The 17,155-nt window shown below is 33.0% G+C and overlaps 1 protein-coding gene across 8 annotated transcripts in view; it reads left to right on the top strand.

The window, feature by feature from the left end:
* The window catches only part of COP1 (COP1 E3 ubiquitin ligase), a 244,389-nt gene that overhangs the window by 156,686 nt on the left and 70,548 nt on the right, over positions 1 to 17,155 (top strand). The window contains exon 17 of one of the 8 annotated variants that reach the window (XM_077901782.1): positions 9,434 to 9,562. The exons of the other annotated variants lie outside the window; for them this stretch is intronic. Within the exon in view, the coding sequence (XP_077757908.1) occupies positions 9,434 to 9,441 (8 nt within the window). The 3' untranslated portion in view covers positions 9,442 to 9,562. Of the gene's footprint in view, positions 1 to 9,433; positions 9,563 to 17,155 lie in introns of those variants that run through there. 8 annotated transcript variants of the gene reach the window in all.

Genomic DNA, 17,155 nt, shown 5'->3' with positions numbered 1-17,155 from the left:
CCTAGCAATCTGTAGTTTGAGAACATCAAACAATCTGTGGTTTGACTCATCTTGCTTTTTTTTAAAAAAATATTTTATTTATTTATTCATGAGAGACACAAAGAGAGAGAGTGTCAGAGATGCAGGCAGAGGGAGAAGCAGGCTCTGTGCTGGGAGCCTGACGTGGAACTTGATCCCATGTCTCCAGGATCAGGCCCTGGGCTGATCACGGAGTCACCTGGGCTACCCTCATCCTGCAATTTTTAAAGCTATAATTAGTATAACAAATATGGGTACTCCTAAAGGCATTCTTTTTAAGGTAATAATAGTTTATTCCCCCCCAGAAGTTAGTGATACAAATCAAAGGTAAGGTTATTACTATTCTGATTTTAGAGTGGCATTTATGCTAATAACATATTCACTGGGAAAGAATACTGTTTCTAGAACAAACAGGAATTCTGAAATATCTTATTTAACTATTACCAATAAACACGTTTAGTTTCAGCTATTATGAATTCTTTTTTACTTTCAGTAAGCCAAAAAATAGTTCATATGCATAAAAAAATCATTTATTTTCTCATTTTTAGTATTTGTAGTTTTTGTGATTGGTATAATATCTTAGTCTTCAAAAGGAAAAGATAATCTTTTTGTATTTTGTTATTGATGTTAAATTTATTTTTAAATATCTATATTACTTCCCTTACTCAAAAACTTCCAGTTGCTTATTACTTAGAGAATGTAGATTCCTTTGCTTTTGTTCTAAGCCCTCCATGATTTTCTTCAATATTCCTTACACTTGAGTCATGTTTACTTTGAAAATTTTTACTCAGAAGAATTTTTTTGAGAAAGAGAGGGAGAGAATGGGCAGGCGAACATGGGGAGGAGTGGAAAGAGAGGAAGATAAGCTTTACTTGTCCTTCTGATGCAGGGCTCAGTCCCATGATTCTGAGATCATGACTTGAGCCACAGTCAAGAGTTGGATGCTTAACTGAGTCGCCCAGGTACCCCAACTCAGAAGAATTTTATAAAGCTTCTCCCATAAAGATTTCTTGATTCTGAGTGTAGGTACCTAATATATCTGATATATACGCATCTTCAACTTTTTAAAATTGATGTAATCATTTAAATTTGTGTAAATTTAATTGTGTAAACAGTATAAGATTATATCCTCACTCTCAGCTTTCATATATAACACATTAAGCTTAAGTTCTTACTCACCAGGCATCATTACACTTCCTCTTTAGAGGCAGTATGGTTAATAGTTTTGCAGGTGTCTTTTCACAGATAGTTAGATACAGCTTTCTTGATGAGGCCAATAAGCATTTTTCCTTATTTAGAATATGTTTTTTTTTCTTTATAAAATTAGAGTTTGATTCTAAAAGATGGACATCTATGCTATATAAAACACATACAAGCTTAGAATATCTTTAGATCTCTATCTCCATACGCCAAAATATAATTATTTCCTTTCAACTTAAGAAGCTGTTGTTTAGTTTAAGGGGCTGTGAAACCTAATTTAATTATTTTTTTAATATTTAATACGGAGAAACTTAAGATAAATATGTAAGTGCTTGAGAGGTCTTTTACTATATTTTCTCTCTTAAGTAATAAGAAAAGTTTTAGGCTTTCTAGTTTTATAAAACTGTACTTTTATTTTATGCAACACCTGCCAGTGGGAATGATGTCTTTTCTTTCACATTTGAATACATTACATTTCTGAATATTTAATAAATTTGGATTAATGTCATAGCATTCATGAATATTACCTATTGCATAGATAATAGGGGAAAATGAATATTAACAACATTTTATTTTCAAGTTTCTAAGTGAACTCAAATGGAAGTGACAGGCATAAAGCCAGTATTCGAGAAATGAAGTGTTCTATTACTTTGTCATGCAATCTACTTTTGGTAGTGCTAAAATCTAAAACCAAATTTGAAGTACCTAGTGGATCTTTCACCTATTTATGTGTTTTTGCTTTCCAGCCTATAAATAGCACCGTAGCTGCAAAGTATTTTTAGAAACTGACTTTACAGGAAATTTTGTATTTACATTAAATGAAGACGTATTTATTTATTAAGGTTTTTTTTTGTTGTTGTTGTTGTTTTTTAAGATTTTACTTTTAGGTAATCTCTGCACCCAACATGGGGCTCAAACTTACAACCCTGAGATCAGGAGTTGCATGCTCTTCTGACTGAGCTAGCCAGGCACCTCTAAATGCAGAGATATTTAAAGTTAGTTATCTTTTTGTCTGTAACTAATTTAATAGATGTGATCATCATTCAGTTTATGGAACTCATTGAGTAAGCACCACACACACTTGGGATATATGAAATAAATGATATGATTTTTCAAGAGGCCAATAAAATAATAGAACCAAAGTACAAAATCGAAATGTGTTGTATGAGCACCACACACACTTGGGATATATGAAATAAATGATATGATTTTTCAAGAGGCCAATAAAATAATAGAACCAAAGTACAAAATCGAAATGTATTGTATGTGTGGGAGGAGTAGAATATTTGATTAATCCAAAAGAACAGGAGAGGAAAGAGTAAATAAAAGAACATAAAATGTTTGGAGTAATTAAAAAACAGAAAAAAAACTGATAGAAATTCAAATATAGCTAATTATAGTAAGTGGAAATGGCTTATTCCCTCCAAATTTATTTCTTTATTTTTTTCCCCTCCAAATTTAAAAGCCTGGGATTAAGAGACTAGTTAAAATGTTTAAAGCGTAATAATCTATTCTTTACAATGGACACATTTGAAACAAAGTTAAGGAATGGTAAATAAAAACAGTTTTATTTGGGCACAGGATTGATAGATTGGTGGAACAGAACCAGCAAGAGGCTTAGAGATGTATGGACATTTGATACCTGGCAAAGGTGATTATTTGGAAAATACAGAATTTCCATACTCTCACAATTGTTTTGGAAATTTTAACTTTATCACATGCAGTACACAAAGTCAGTTGATCAAATGACCTAAATGTGAATAGCAAGATTCCAAAAGTATCTAGAAGATAATATGAGAGAGAATATCTTCATAATCTTATGTTAGGAAGGCTTTAAGTCACAAAAGTATAAACCATAAATGAAAGGTGAATAAACTTAAATTTGTCTATAATAAAATTAAAAACTTTTGTTCATCAGATAATACCTGAAAAAATAATTTTTCAAAAGTCATTCATTGGGGGAAAAATCTTTAGAATACCTATAAATGACAAAGTATTAGTATTCAGATTTCATGAAGAACTCTTTCAATTAAATAAGAAAATGATAATTATGCCCTATAGCCTTGATTCTCAAAGTATAGTCTGCATAACAGTTAGCATCAGCATTACTTAGGAACTGATAAGAAATCTACTGAATCAGAATTTCTGAAGGTGGACTCCAGATACCTGGTGTGTTTTGTGTTTTTTGTTTTGTTTGTTTTGGTTTTTAGCAAGCTCCCCAGGTAATTCTTTATGCGCTCTAAAGTTTGAGATCCCTGCCTTAGAAAAATACGTATTTAAATAATGTATGTAATAGCATTGTTTGTACATTCATACTGTGAAACACTCAGCAGTGAGAATAAATGAACTGTAGCTCCATGAATCCAGATGAATAATAAGCATAAATGTTGAATGAAAGGTAGTCACAGGGATCCCTGGGTGGCGCAGCGGTTTGGCGCCTGCCTTTGGCCCAGGGCGCGATCCTGGAGACCCGGGGTCGAATCCCATATCGGGCTCCCGATGCATGGAGCCTGCTTCTCCCTCTGCCTGTGTCTCTGCCTCTCTCTCTCTCTCTGTGACTATCATAAGTAAATAAATAAAAAAAAATAAAAAAAAAAAAAAAAAAAAAAAAAAAAAGAAAGGTAGTCACAGAAGAAGGTATAATTCTATTTGCAGACATGCAAAACAAACTATTGTTTAGGAATATATTCATTACCTCAGGAATATATAATTCAGCCACAATGATAAGAAAGGTGAATAATTATTATACAAGTATGATATTTACCTGTCTAATGGAGAAACAATGTGATCTATATCAGCTTTTTAGTTTCAGGAATAATGTATTTATAACTAGTGTACTAGTTACATGGGGATTAAAACTTCACATACTGTATGCAGGCTATTTTCCAAGTCAGAAAGAAAGTTTTTTTAAAAAGATGGAAAAATGTAAACTAATTTAAACAAAATGCTAAAAATTTAGTATATAGACATTTATACAAAATACCATTAAGTAGTTTATTTTTCTTGATGTCTTTTAAGATATTTCCATGGAAATTTCTTAAAGTTCAATGATATCTTGGCAGTTATAAGTGAACAGATATGGTAGTCTCTCTCAAGTTTTTGTTTGTGAAAGATTGACATTTATTCAAAACTATACAATCATTGTTGTTTCCATTTCCAGTGGTTTATTAAGGTTTCAGGTTGAGCTATATCATTATGTTTTTTTTGTAAGCACCTACAGTTAGGATGAGTTATGTTTAAGGAAATGTTTAGAATCAGTCCAATGCCAAAGCAAGGCTAGCATTGTTTATACAAATATTCACTTAATAGGAGAAGGTTTTTATGCCCTGATATGTGATTTACTTAAAGGGTTCCAGAAAATGTGTTTTTCCTTATTGAGGTTTTAAAAAATTGACTTCTACACGTGGCTTAGAGTTGTAGATTATTGAAAATTGGTCATATGAAATACTTTAAATATTTTGAAAAACCCATGTTAGAAAATTGAAATCATTTTTCTGAATTTAAACATTTATTTGGTATTTTCACATTCTGTTTATAAGGTTAGGTTTCTTTTTATACACTGAACACAGTAGAGTGATGAATTATATGTTACAGATTATTTCTTTAGTGAGACAATTAGAATGAAGATGGAAGAAGATGCTGTGTATTATAAAGGACTACTGCAGAAAATATAAAATTTAGCCACTGGTATCTGAGTTACAGATACTCCTTAGAAACTGAAAATATTTTCCTGAAGAACTTAATTGAACTAAGTGTGAACAATCTCCCTCCACCTCCTGTAATCCTGGGTTAAGATAGAATATATAGATTACCATGTCAGTAGTTCAAACCAAGAACTTTAAAAGGCTATTTAAGCTACTTTCTTTGTATTTAGTAATTACTATCTCAAATTTTGTTATCTTCTAATGCATAAATACAGTGCTTAAACCGTTAACATTTTAAGAATCACTCTTCCTCTGTTAGTGGTTCTGAAATAATCATAAGGTATATAAACCACATTTTAGATTCTACTAATTTTACTTTAACAAAGAGCCAATTTCATTAGTCTCTTTTAATCAGTATTAAGCTATTGTAAGATGCTGAAAGATTTGTTTTAGATTTTAACATTACATTAGACATAAATTACATTAATGGTCTGAATTCTTTACCCCTCCACATATCTATGTGCTTTGCCATGAAACAGTGCTTTGGCATGGTGGGGAACAACCCTACTCTTGACTCTGTGTTTGACTGGTGACTTGCTTTGGCCTAAGTGACGTTAGGTTGACATTGACCGGGAGTTTGAAATTTGCTGGCACAATTGGGCTTTCTTGCTCTTGCCCCTGTGCCATCATCATGAGGAGAACATGCTCGAGCTAGCTGTTGGTCCCAGGGGGAAGGAAGAAAGACACTCAGAGCAGTACCTACTTGTCCCAGCCAGATAATTCAAACTCCAGACACATAAACAAGCTGAACTGAAATCAGCCAACACTAAGCTATCCCTCATTCCATGAGAATAAATGAAGATTGTATGGTACTAAATTTCGGAATAGTTTATTATACAACAATTTTATGGCAATGGCTGATTAATACACTGTTCTATGAAGTTGTATGGTATTGAATGAATAAAAGCCATTTCCTTACATAATATCAAAGCTCTAACTAAACTTCTGCCTATAAAAAATCATTACATATATAGAATAACAGTGATATACAGCCAGTTATTATCACCTTCACTGGCTTCTGCTTGTCTGAAAGCACAGAAAAAAAATGTGCATAAAATTAGTACGTTTATACACATGCTTTAAAATTTTTTCATGTATAGAAAGACACACTGAATGCTTGGCATGTAATGTAAAACAAAAGTCTTCAAACTGGAATAAGAACATTCTTATGGGACACTAAAAGTACTCGACTGTGTACAGAAACTTACATCTAGTTTTATATCCCAGAGTTTCATGTCTGTTGGTATGCCTGACACTGAAACTTGAGGTGTCATGCCTGTTCTCATTTCGACTTTTACAATAGCTATTGTCCTGTTTTCCAAACGAAAAGCATATCTCACGTTATTGTGGATCTTAATATGGTACATTGAATTAAGTGTGAAATACTTTAAATATTTTGAAAAACCCATGTTAGAAAATTGTTTATACAGGCTGTATAAACCTCAGGATTATCATCAAACCAGGAGACAATTCTAAATGTGGTTAGTAAAGTAACTAAATATCATTCTTTGTCTTACAGATATTTGTATTAAGAGTGAAACCTCGCAATTAGAGAAAGTATGTTTTATACCATGTTATAGTACTTTTACTTTAAATATTGGTTAAGTGAAATAAAGTGGTGAAGTTTTTTCTTTAAAGGACTTCTTCCTTCTGAATATTGTCTTAAAAAAAAAATCTGTGCATGTTCCTTATTCTTAAGTCCTACTGGTGGAAGCAAAGCAAAGAGCCCATTAACACTAAGTATTGAATGTGGATCTTTTTATTTCAGTTGAGCAACAAACTTTGTACCCTATTTATCCATTTATTTGTTACAGAATCAGAATTCAAAAGTGTATTTATAGGGATGCATATTAACACTTTAATTTGAATTCAAAAACATAATCTGACAGAATAAATCTGGTTGTTTTTAATATATAAGTTGATGAATTAAATCTACATGGTCAGGTTTTGACAAAAAATACATATTTAAAACATAAAATAGCTGAAAAGTAAAGTAGTGCACCTGAAACCCTTTTTTTTTTTTTGGCTAAATTATATTAAAATGACAGTTTCTGTGGTTTTTGCACCCTTTTTGAGAAGATGTTAATAATTGGCATATTAATGCTGTTCCATATGCTGGTATCTGCAGTGTGAAAATCCAGAAGGCTTTGAATACCAAAAATTTATTGCTCATTTGATGACATCAGGTCTAAAGCACATATATAAAGATACATATATCCTACTTAGTGTAATTCTTCGTAAGTTTTTCAGCAGAAATATCAATATATTTGATTACAGGATGCTGACATAAACCTAAATGAGAGTGTTACATAATATGAAGCATATTTCCTGTCAAAATAGGGAAAATTCAGAATTATTATCTGCCCTAAGTGCTTGTGATAAAGATTTGTGGCCCTGTATATTTGATTTGATTTTTGGTAAAACCATTTTAGTACTTTGCAAAAATTGTGACTTTAAATTACTCTTAATTGTTAAGTAACAGGTGCATAGTTCCAAATATGCATTCAATAAAATTGAAGGATAGCCTAATCAGAATGACATATCATTAAAATTGTTTTATGATGGTAGATTGCTATATGAATTTTGACATAACCTTGGGATTTAACACATTGAGAAAACTTTCCATTTCTGTGACTATATAATTATAGAAGTAAGTCAATAATCAAAATAAGGCTGAACAATAAGAATAGAATTCTAAGAGTATATAATATTTATTTACAGTTACCAGAACAAAATGGGGACAGAGGGCACAGAGAAAGGGGATGCCATAACATCTTGGGAAGACATATATTTCCAACAAATTACTACTTTTGTTTAATAACATAATTATCAATGTATTGTAGTTTTTTTATCAGTTGTGTACAACTAATAATAATAATGATAATTCATATGGGAAGAATTTCTTACAGTTAGAGCATTTTGGTCATAGGAAATGAAATTAAATCAGTTGGATGAATTTTATTTTCCAAGGAGAATATGAATATAAATTCAAGGAAAAGATATGTAAAAGTTTCCATTATTAAATAATAGCTTATTCATGTATTTTTTAAAGATGTTGATCATCAAATTTCTCTGATATTTAGATGTCATTAGATACACTGAATTCATATTTTAAAATGTTACTACATAAATACATTACAAATGACAGCTTGCAAAATATTTATATGATGAAAATTTTTAGACAATGACTTAGATATTTATGAGGCAGTAGTTTTTCAGTATTCTTTTAAGCAAAAAAGTAGAAGCTTTTAATCTAATTGAGTAAAGATGTAAGTGGATAGTTACAGATGTTAGAGAGTCAATGATTGGCTATTACTGGTCACAAATTAGGTTCTAACTAAACGCTTGAATTGATGGATTAGTTTTTAAATAAATTATTGTACAGTGTTCCATAAAAATATTTTTGTTTGTAAAGAAATAATATATTTTATGACACAAAGGAGTTTTGGTAAGATGTGGGATTTTTTTTTTCATAAATTCATACATGAATCTGAAAACCTAGACCCTCTACTGTTATAAAACTATCTGTGGGTAGGGTATAGAAAGAAGTTGAGCATCTCAAAAACTTATTTGCGTGTACATGCTTGCTCATGCTCTCTCTCTAGTGCTCTCTTTTTCTCTGTCAACTCCTTTCCCTTCCTTTTGTTTCTCTTCCCTCCATCCTCCTTCCCCCTTCTCTTTCTCCCTCTTGTATTTCTCATTTCCTTCCTTCCCTCTGTCAGTCTCCATTTTTCTCTGTGTCCTCCTCTTCCTTTTCCTTTCCTTTCTGTTTTTCTCTAGTCCTATCTGCCACTCAGTCCATACCAGTCACGTTCAAACCCATGTTTGGGTCTGTTCCCCACAGTTTACACATCTGTTTCCTGATTTCTTTTCCTTACCGCAGGATCACTCTTTAGTTGTTGTTAAGTCTCTCTGTCAGTTTTTTACCATTCTAGAAAACTAAGTAAATGCCTTTTTCAGGTTACTAATCCAATAAAGATATCTGAGATTTTGCTGACCAAATATTCTTTGCCTTCTATCAACTTGAAATTGATTGCCTTGTATATATTCTTTCCCCTAGTCATTTTATCAGATTTGATTTCTAACTGGCTATATAGTGATACTGATGCCGTTGTGACAGCCAACTGATTATGAGACCAAGTTTGCCATATACTATACTATACTATATATGCCATATATATTTTTTATATACTAAAAAATTCCAGTCAGGATAGTTAAAAAATGGTACTGCGATGTGAACAAGGAAAGATGGAGCTATTACTATTATAGACTGATATGAACGAAAAGGAACACTGCACCAGGCAGAATCAGTGTAGTTTTTTGGTAAGAGTGCAAGAATTTAGAATGTGTATTTCATAGATGTGATAAGAAAATATTGTCAAAAGATAGGCACATTGGGAGTTCTGCTTTTGCTTTGTATGTAGAAAACCACCAGAAAATGTTACTCTCATCTTAAAAACAGAAAAGGCTGTATGAGCTACAAAATTATAACTTTTCTTGACCCCTGTCAGAGAGCTGAGGTCACAAGGCATGGGAACTGAATTCCAAGGAATGACAAGCCCTTCCAAGGAAAGATGGGACACATGAACTATTCACCATTTGCAGACCACAAGAGGAAGAAGTAGCCACCATAGAAGCTGGTAAGAAGAAATGAGCTAAAATTTTAATGCATTCTTAAAAGCCAAGTATGGGTTGGCAAATATGTATGCCCGAAATACAAGGGGATTGCACACTTAACTCATATGCTCTTCTCCATCTTCTACTACTGGCTGCTAACAAGAATGAATGGGTCAGGACAGTAGTCTACATCAGGCACGCAGGAGTTCACAAATAATCAGTCCCTACTGAAAAACCAACACAAAACTTCATCATTTCTCTGGATCGTCTTCTCATATGGAGCAGAAACTTTAAGTTATTGGAAAAGGAGCAAGAAAACTTCTTGAGCCCGGAATCCCGCATCAGTACACAGGAGAGATCTACTTCCACTGATAAAGTGGCATGAAACTCTGTCTTGCCTAAAATGTGTGTCAGATATGATGTAGAATTTGGCTGCTGTAATGGTGAGGGGTTGGAATCCTAAGAAGACCCCCGCACGGGAAGCTCAGGCATATGAACCCTTCCTAAGACGTATGATGGACCAGATGAACTGAGATCCTCTGCTCCAAACAATCCTGCTACTGAAAACCCAAAAATCATCCAGAAAAGTAGCCACCACCAAAAAACAAAACAAAACAAAACAAAAAACAGAACAAGTAAGAGCTATCTACCACTGAGGGAGGGACAGTAGCATGAAGAAGGACCCTCTCTGGCTCATATGCAAAAACTGGTAAAAAGGCAAGAGTAGAACAGGAATACAGAGAAAATTTTCTTTTGACTCAGAATCACACAAAGCACAAGGTGATAACAGCTCATGGCTGGAAAGATTTGAAGCCTGTGGTATACTTAATGGTGAATTTAACACCTAAAACTGAAATGCAGTTTAAACACTGACTAAATTGATTGATCCACTTACATTAATGGCCTGAAAGAAAAACAGCTGTACTTATTTCCAAGCAGAAATACCGTTTACTTGAGTATTTACTGTTCTGTACATGATCACTTATGTTTAGTAAAAAAGTATGTGACTACAAATAGTATGAGTAAGAATTCCATTACCAAGACTCAAAAGAAATCAATAGATTTATAAGTCACACAGATGTTAGGGTATGAGACAGGTTTTTAAGTAACTGATTATTATGTTAAAGGATATAGTGTGAAAGGTAGACAAGATGCTTGTGAAAAGATGAAGAGTCTCAGTTGAGAGATGGAAAGTTATTTTTTTTTTTTTTAAGGATTTTATTTATTCATGAGAGACACAGAGAGAGAGAGAGAGAGAGAGAGGTAGAGACACAGGCAGAAGCAGGCTCCATGCAGGGAGCCCGATGTGGGACTCGATCCTGGGTCTCCAGGATCAGGCCCTGGGAGGAAGGCGGCGCTAAACCACTGAGCCACCTGGGCTACCCGAAATGGAAATACTAAAAATATAAATCTTGATATAAAAAATGAATTTTTATGTGCTCATAAGCAAATTGGATATAATCTAAGAAAAAGCAAAATGAACTTGAGGGTAGGTCAGTAAAAATTATCCAGAATGAAACATCAAGGAGAGAATGGGAGGGAAAAATTGAACACGGTAGCCAAGATTTGTTGGATAATATTATACAAACACACTTGTAATTGGCATTAAGAGAAAAGGACAGAAGACATATTTGAAGAGATAAAGACACAGAATTTCCAAGACTGATAAAAAATAACAAATCACAGATACCAGAAGCTCACAGAACCTCAAACAGGACGAAATCAAAAGTAGACCAAAAATACTACTTATATCATAGGTCAAATACTAAAAACAAAGTGAAATCTTGAAGGCAGAGTGAAAGAAATTATGGAAACTGGAAGATAAAAATTATAACAGAGTTCTCATAAACTATACTGGCCAAAAATCAGTGGAGGCACTGACACATGTAAAGCTAAAAGAAATGTAACCCAAAGTTGTATATCCAGCCAAAAAATATTTTGCAAATGAAGACAATGATTTTTTTTTTAAATTTTATTTATTCATAGAGACACAGAGAGAGAGAATGAGAGGCAGAGACACAGGCAGAGGGACAAGCAGGCTCCATGCAGAGACAGAGAGCCCGACGTGGGACTCAATCCAGGGTCTCCAGGATCACGCCCTGGGCTGCAGGCGGCGCTAAACCGCTGCGCCACCGGGGCCGCCGGAAGACAATGATTTTTTTTCAAAGAACCAAAAGCTGTGTTTAACACAGAAACTGTAATGGATATAAAATAGTAACCCTACTTGCATGGGCAGATAGATGGACAGATGATTAGGTGGTTGATGGATGAATGTGTACAGAAAGATCTGCACCAAATTTAAGTTGCAGAAAATAAAAACAAGACAGCCACTTAATTTTGTATAACTCTGGAACATTGGATTCTGAATAACAGCTTGTTAGAAGACACTTGTAAAGGGAGCATCAGCACTTGGAAGCTGGTGGTTTGAAACATCTGTGAGACCAGCAGTTAAGTGGTAACTTAGTACACTCACAATGCCTAGAATGCTGTGATACTGATCAACATAAGCACATATATTCAGTGGACCTTGTACTCATATCTATATCTATATCTATATCTATATCTATATCTATATCTATATCTATATCTATATCAATCTACATATACAATGTGAAATATGTATCTAGTGGTTTCTCACAGTCCCTGGAAGGAAAATAACTACTGATTAGAGGAGCTGGAGCTTGTAATTATTCTTAAAAAAAAAAAAAATTTTTTTTTTTTGTATCACACTTATCAGGGTACCTAGAATTATTTCCATTAGAATTCTAGCATTCATTTACTAACTTTACAAACACTTACTTTAAAAATCTATTTATTACTGTGCATACAAAAATAAAAATCCTACCTTTCCAGGATGTCACTGTTAGAGAAGATAGACAAGCAAATAAATTATAATACGTTGTGAAAAATAGGATTAGAACAGTGATTTTTGAAGTCTGAGAAACTGAAAAGTTATTTGTGCCAAGATGCTATCACAGATCTTACCAAATTATAATCTTTAGAGAGGAGACCAAGGATTTATGTTTTGAAATTACTCCTTAGCCATTTTATGTCTACCTATTCCTTTCCCTTACCCTGAAAGTACGGTAACTATACTAAAGATATTTACAAGTTCCTGAATTGGTTGGAACAATAATTTGGAAATGTAGATCTAATAAATAATAAAAGACTTTTATATATCATAGTAAGAATGCTTTGTTGTCTAATGAACATAATTGTACTAAAATATTAAGTCTGTTTTAATAGCATTTATCAAAACATAAAGATCAGATCTATCCAGTAAAAGAAAAAATACTGTTTTTTTCTCATGAACTGTTACTACTGTGATAATAGTAGGATTCATTTTGATTTTGTAAAAGAGCATAAAGAAGTCATTAAGTAGACGAAGCCCCAAATCGCCATTATTTTTTTATACTTACATTCTCCATTTTAGATTAGTTTTTCAATCATATTCTTGCATAGAGCTTACCTAATATATTATCACTATACAAAGACTAAAAATTGAAAACACTGGTTAAAATATGGATCTGTACCTTGTGTCTGATGAAAGTGCCTCTGGAAATGGAGGGGCAGTTTTGAAACACCTAAGAAGATTAGTTACTAGGCATGAGTTGAGGGTTAATCAGTTCTTTATTTTGAAACTTGTGTCGAATGGTTACATCAAAGAAAGTACTATAACTCAGAATACAGTTCTAGTTCTAACAATTTGATGGACTAAATAAATTGAAAATCCTCTGTCAACATTTTATTCATTTTAGATCAATATTATTTTAGATAAAATGTATAAAAATATTACTTTAGATGCATAGCGTACAAAGTATTGAAATCATAAAGGGTCAGAAAGAGAGCAGAATACAAAAAACCAGAGAACTAAACCTGTTAGCTGAAGTTCTATCACTGGTTAGTGGTAGTAATAGAAAGTTGCTAGCTTCAGGGATCTAGTTGTTGGAGAGTTAGTGGGGGAGGAGAAATATGGTGTGGACCTGCTTAGAGTATTGTAATTATCTGTCTCTGCCCGAAGTTTCAGTAGAAACTTTGTCTTGGCCTGGGCTCTGAGTAGTGGACAGGCATTGTTGCCTCTGAGAATTCTGTCCATGGTATAGGATGTTTCTTCTACTTGCTCCTTCCACAGAGAAATAAAGAAGAGAATTAAATAAATAATTGAATACAGTATTATAAAAAAGTCTTGTGAGCAGAGAAATTTATATATATATAAGTAAATCTTAGCTATCCTTGACTATATAAAGCAACAACAATAATGGAAACATTTGGAAGTCTTAAAAAGATGGAAACTAAAATCTGTACAATAATAACCCAGGTTTTGGAGGAATATTGATAAAATATAAAGCAGTGTAAGGTTTTACATTACCTGTGTAACAGTATTAATTAGCTTTGTCCTTTATGTCATATATGCATTCTAAAATTTTAATCAAAAAAATAAATAAAATTTTAATCATTATCATTAAAGAATAGAAATAGGATTTCTAATTTCAAATCTACAGTAGTAAAGAAAACTCCATCTATATTAAAGAAAACTCAGTCTATAGACAGTAAGTAAGGAGGAAATGAAGAGCCGTAGAAAAGTCAGAGTAGGAAAAGAAAAAAAAAGAAAAACCGGAGTAGAGATGCCTTGGTGGCTCAGCGGTTGGGCATCTGCCTTCGGCTCTGGCTCATGGCTTTGTTTGTGATTTTGGAGTTCCATGATTGAATCCCACATTGGGCACCTTGTAGGGAGTCTGCTTCTCCCTCTGTATTTCTGCCCCCCACCCTCCCATGAATGGACGAATAAACAAATAAAAAAATAGAGTAAATAACTAAATGAAACATGATGAGAATAAATAAATTTGGGCTTACTCCACATGTCTCACTGAAAACAGTAAATTGAGACATTAAATTTACCAGTTCAAAGACCAAGTCACTCTGATTGGGTTATTTTATTTAAAAATTAAGACTTCTACACTAAATGTTATGCAAAAGAGACACTTAAATTTGAAAGGCACAGGAAGATTGAAATAAAGAGAGAAAATATGTTATGAAGTAAGAATTGGTGAAACTATATTTAGTGAGAACAATTAGACTTTCCAGGTTAAAATAGGGTTAAGAAGATCCCAATGAAATGATAAAAGGAGTTACTTAAAATGAGGACATACATTGTAAGCCTCATGTATGTAATAAGATAGCCCCAAAATATATCAAGTAAATATGACAAATTGTAAGAGAAACTAAAATCTTTAAGGAGAAAGAAATTACAAGGTACTGGAAATTTGAACAACATAGTTAACAAGTACTTAGAAGATCAAATCTGTCAACTATGGGAATCCATATTATCACACATAGATTATTTACATAAAATGATTTTTAAAAACACTTAGATTCCAGCTAACAAACAGTGTAATACTGTTTTCAGTAGTAGAAGTCAGTGATTCATCACTCCTAACAAATAACCCTTCTTAATACTTCTCACCCATCTAGGCAGTCTCCTGCCCACCTCCCTCCATCACCCTCAGTTTGTTCTGTCATTAAGAGTCTCTTAGGATTTGCTTCCTCCTCTCTCTCCCCCACCCCCACATGTACATCTATTTTGTTTCTTAAATTCCACATGAGTGAAATTATACAGTATTTGTCTTTCTCTGACTTCACTTAGATTTTTTTAAATGATATTTCTTTTTTTTTTTTAAGGTTTTATTTATTGACAGAAAGAGGGAAAGTGCAAGTAGGGGGAAGGGGAGAGGGAGATGCAGGCTCCCCACTGAGCAGGATGTAGGGCTCAATCCCAGGACCCTGGGATCATGACCTGAACTGAAGGTAACACTTAACCAACTGAACCACCACATGCCCTAATGATCTTCTTTTCAAGAAAGTTAAGCATAAAAACGAAAGAAAGAGAGAGAGAGAGAGAGAAAGAAAGAAAGAAAGAAAAAGAAAGAGAAAGGAAAAAAGAAAGAAAAAAGCAAAAAGCATCAGTTCTTAGCTGTTTATGAGACTTGATTCTTGGTGTTTTGTCAGTTTCCCAAAATGAATTTCTCTTTCAAGATATTCAAAGAAAGCCATTATTATTCCCATTTTGGCCTTTTCAGTTTTTTCCTGCCACCATTAATTTTAGATAACCATTTTCCAAGGTTTTTGTAATAAAACAGATTTTTTTATGATCTTTACATGCTGACACGAGATGTTAAAATTTGTTTTAATGCCTTTCTAGTGATGAGAAAATATTTATCTCTGATGTTCATTAGTCATTATTTAGCATTATTTGCTTTTTGACTCTAAAGCAAAAGTGTGAAAAGAGTTTGAAGTAAAGCAGATCAGTGAAGATTGAAGCAAATTAATTCTCAAAAAATGTTGAGTGTGTTCAGATACTTGTTCCAATGCTTAGTTTGGCTGTGTGAACTTACTAGCAAGCTAGGCCAAGTTGAGCAAATAATTTTGTATTGCATTTTGAGTATGTATTTCAGTGCTCTTATTTCTAGTGTGGGCATGACAGATTTTATATTTCTAAAATTTAGACATCAAGGTTTGGATGCCATTGCCTCTAGATTTAGATTTATGATGTTAGAACAATTTTATAAAATTCTAATTTTTAAAAGTATCACTAAGAGGAGGGGCACCTGAGTGGCTCAGGGGTATGATCGTGGGACCCTGGGAAGGAGTCCCGCATCAGGCTCCCCACCTGTTTCTCCCCCGCCTATGTCTCTGTCTCTCTGTGTGTCTCTCATGAATAAATAAGTAAAATCTTAAAAAAAAAAAAGTACCATCAAGAAAATCCTTAAATTTCCCTGGTAATTCACATTTTATTATATAGAAACTTGATTCCTAAGCAGGCAAAACTGAGCACAGGAATTTTTGCCCATAGTTTGTGTTTATTTAATATCTAAAAAACTCTGAATATTTTAGAATGTGTGGTTTAGCTCTAATCTTTATTACATTAAGTTGATAATAAAACTATGTATTCCATATAATTGTTGTATATACTTTCAGATAAATTCAAATAAACACAAATTATTTAAAACTTTTTTCTATATTTGATAACATTTTTTTCTCTATTTCCAAATGATAAGGATTACAACGATATCATCTGGCCACTAATGTCTATGCGTAGAACATTGTACTGAATCCTTAAATGAATGTGAAAATTTAAACATTTTTCCTGTTGTCTGTCTAGTTTAGGACAACACAAGAGAAACCTTACAGGGCAACCCATTTCTTCCATCAGAGATAATTAAAACTAACAAATCACAAACATATCCATCCAAATAGATGTTTTTGGAAACAAACAGATATTATTGATATTTTGAGTTGGATTTTGTAGGGAAGTGGTGATTTGTAAGTTTTTATTTGCCCCAGGGGCTTTAGAATTTAGTATTAAAAATTCATTAATTAATATGCTTTATCCCTGCAAAAAAGGATAAATACGAAAAACTAAATGAAAACATTTTTTCATATTGCTCAGTACAATTAATTCATTTCAATATTTCTTAAGATTCTTTAAGAGTTGGCAGGTGGAAAGGAATGCTGGGTAGGTAGGGAGAACAGAGGCTTATTAGTAAAAATGCCTCTGTTCCTATTTGGGCTATAACCGGAACAGCTCTACTTTAATCTGTTTGGTGTCCTAGGATTTT

The sequence above is a fragment of the Canis aureus genome, chromosome 6, assembly GCF_053574225.1.
Source record: "Canis aureus isolate CA01 chromosome 6, VMU_Caureus_v.1.0, whole genome shotgun sequence".
NCBI lineage: Eukaryota > Metazoa > Chordata > Mammalia > Carnivora > Canidae > Canis > Canis aureus.
The sequence above is the reverse complement of the archived record's forward strand: the minus strand, read 5'-3'. Positions and strand labels throughout refer to the sequence as shown.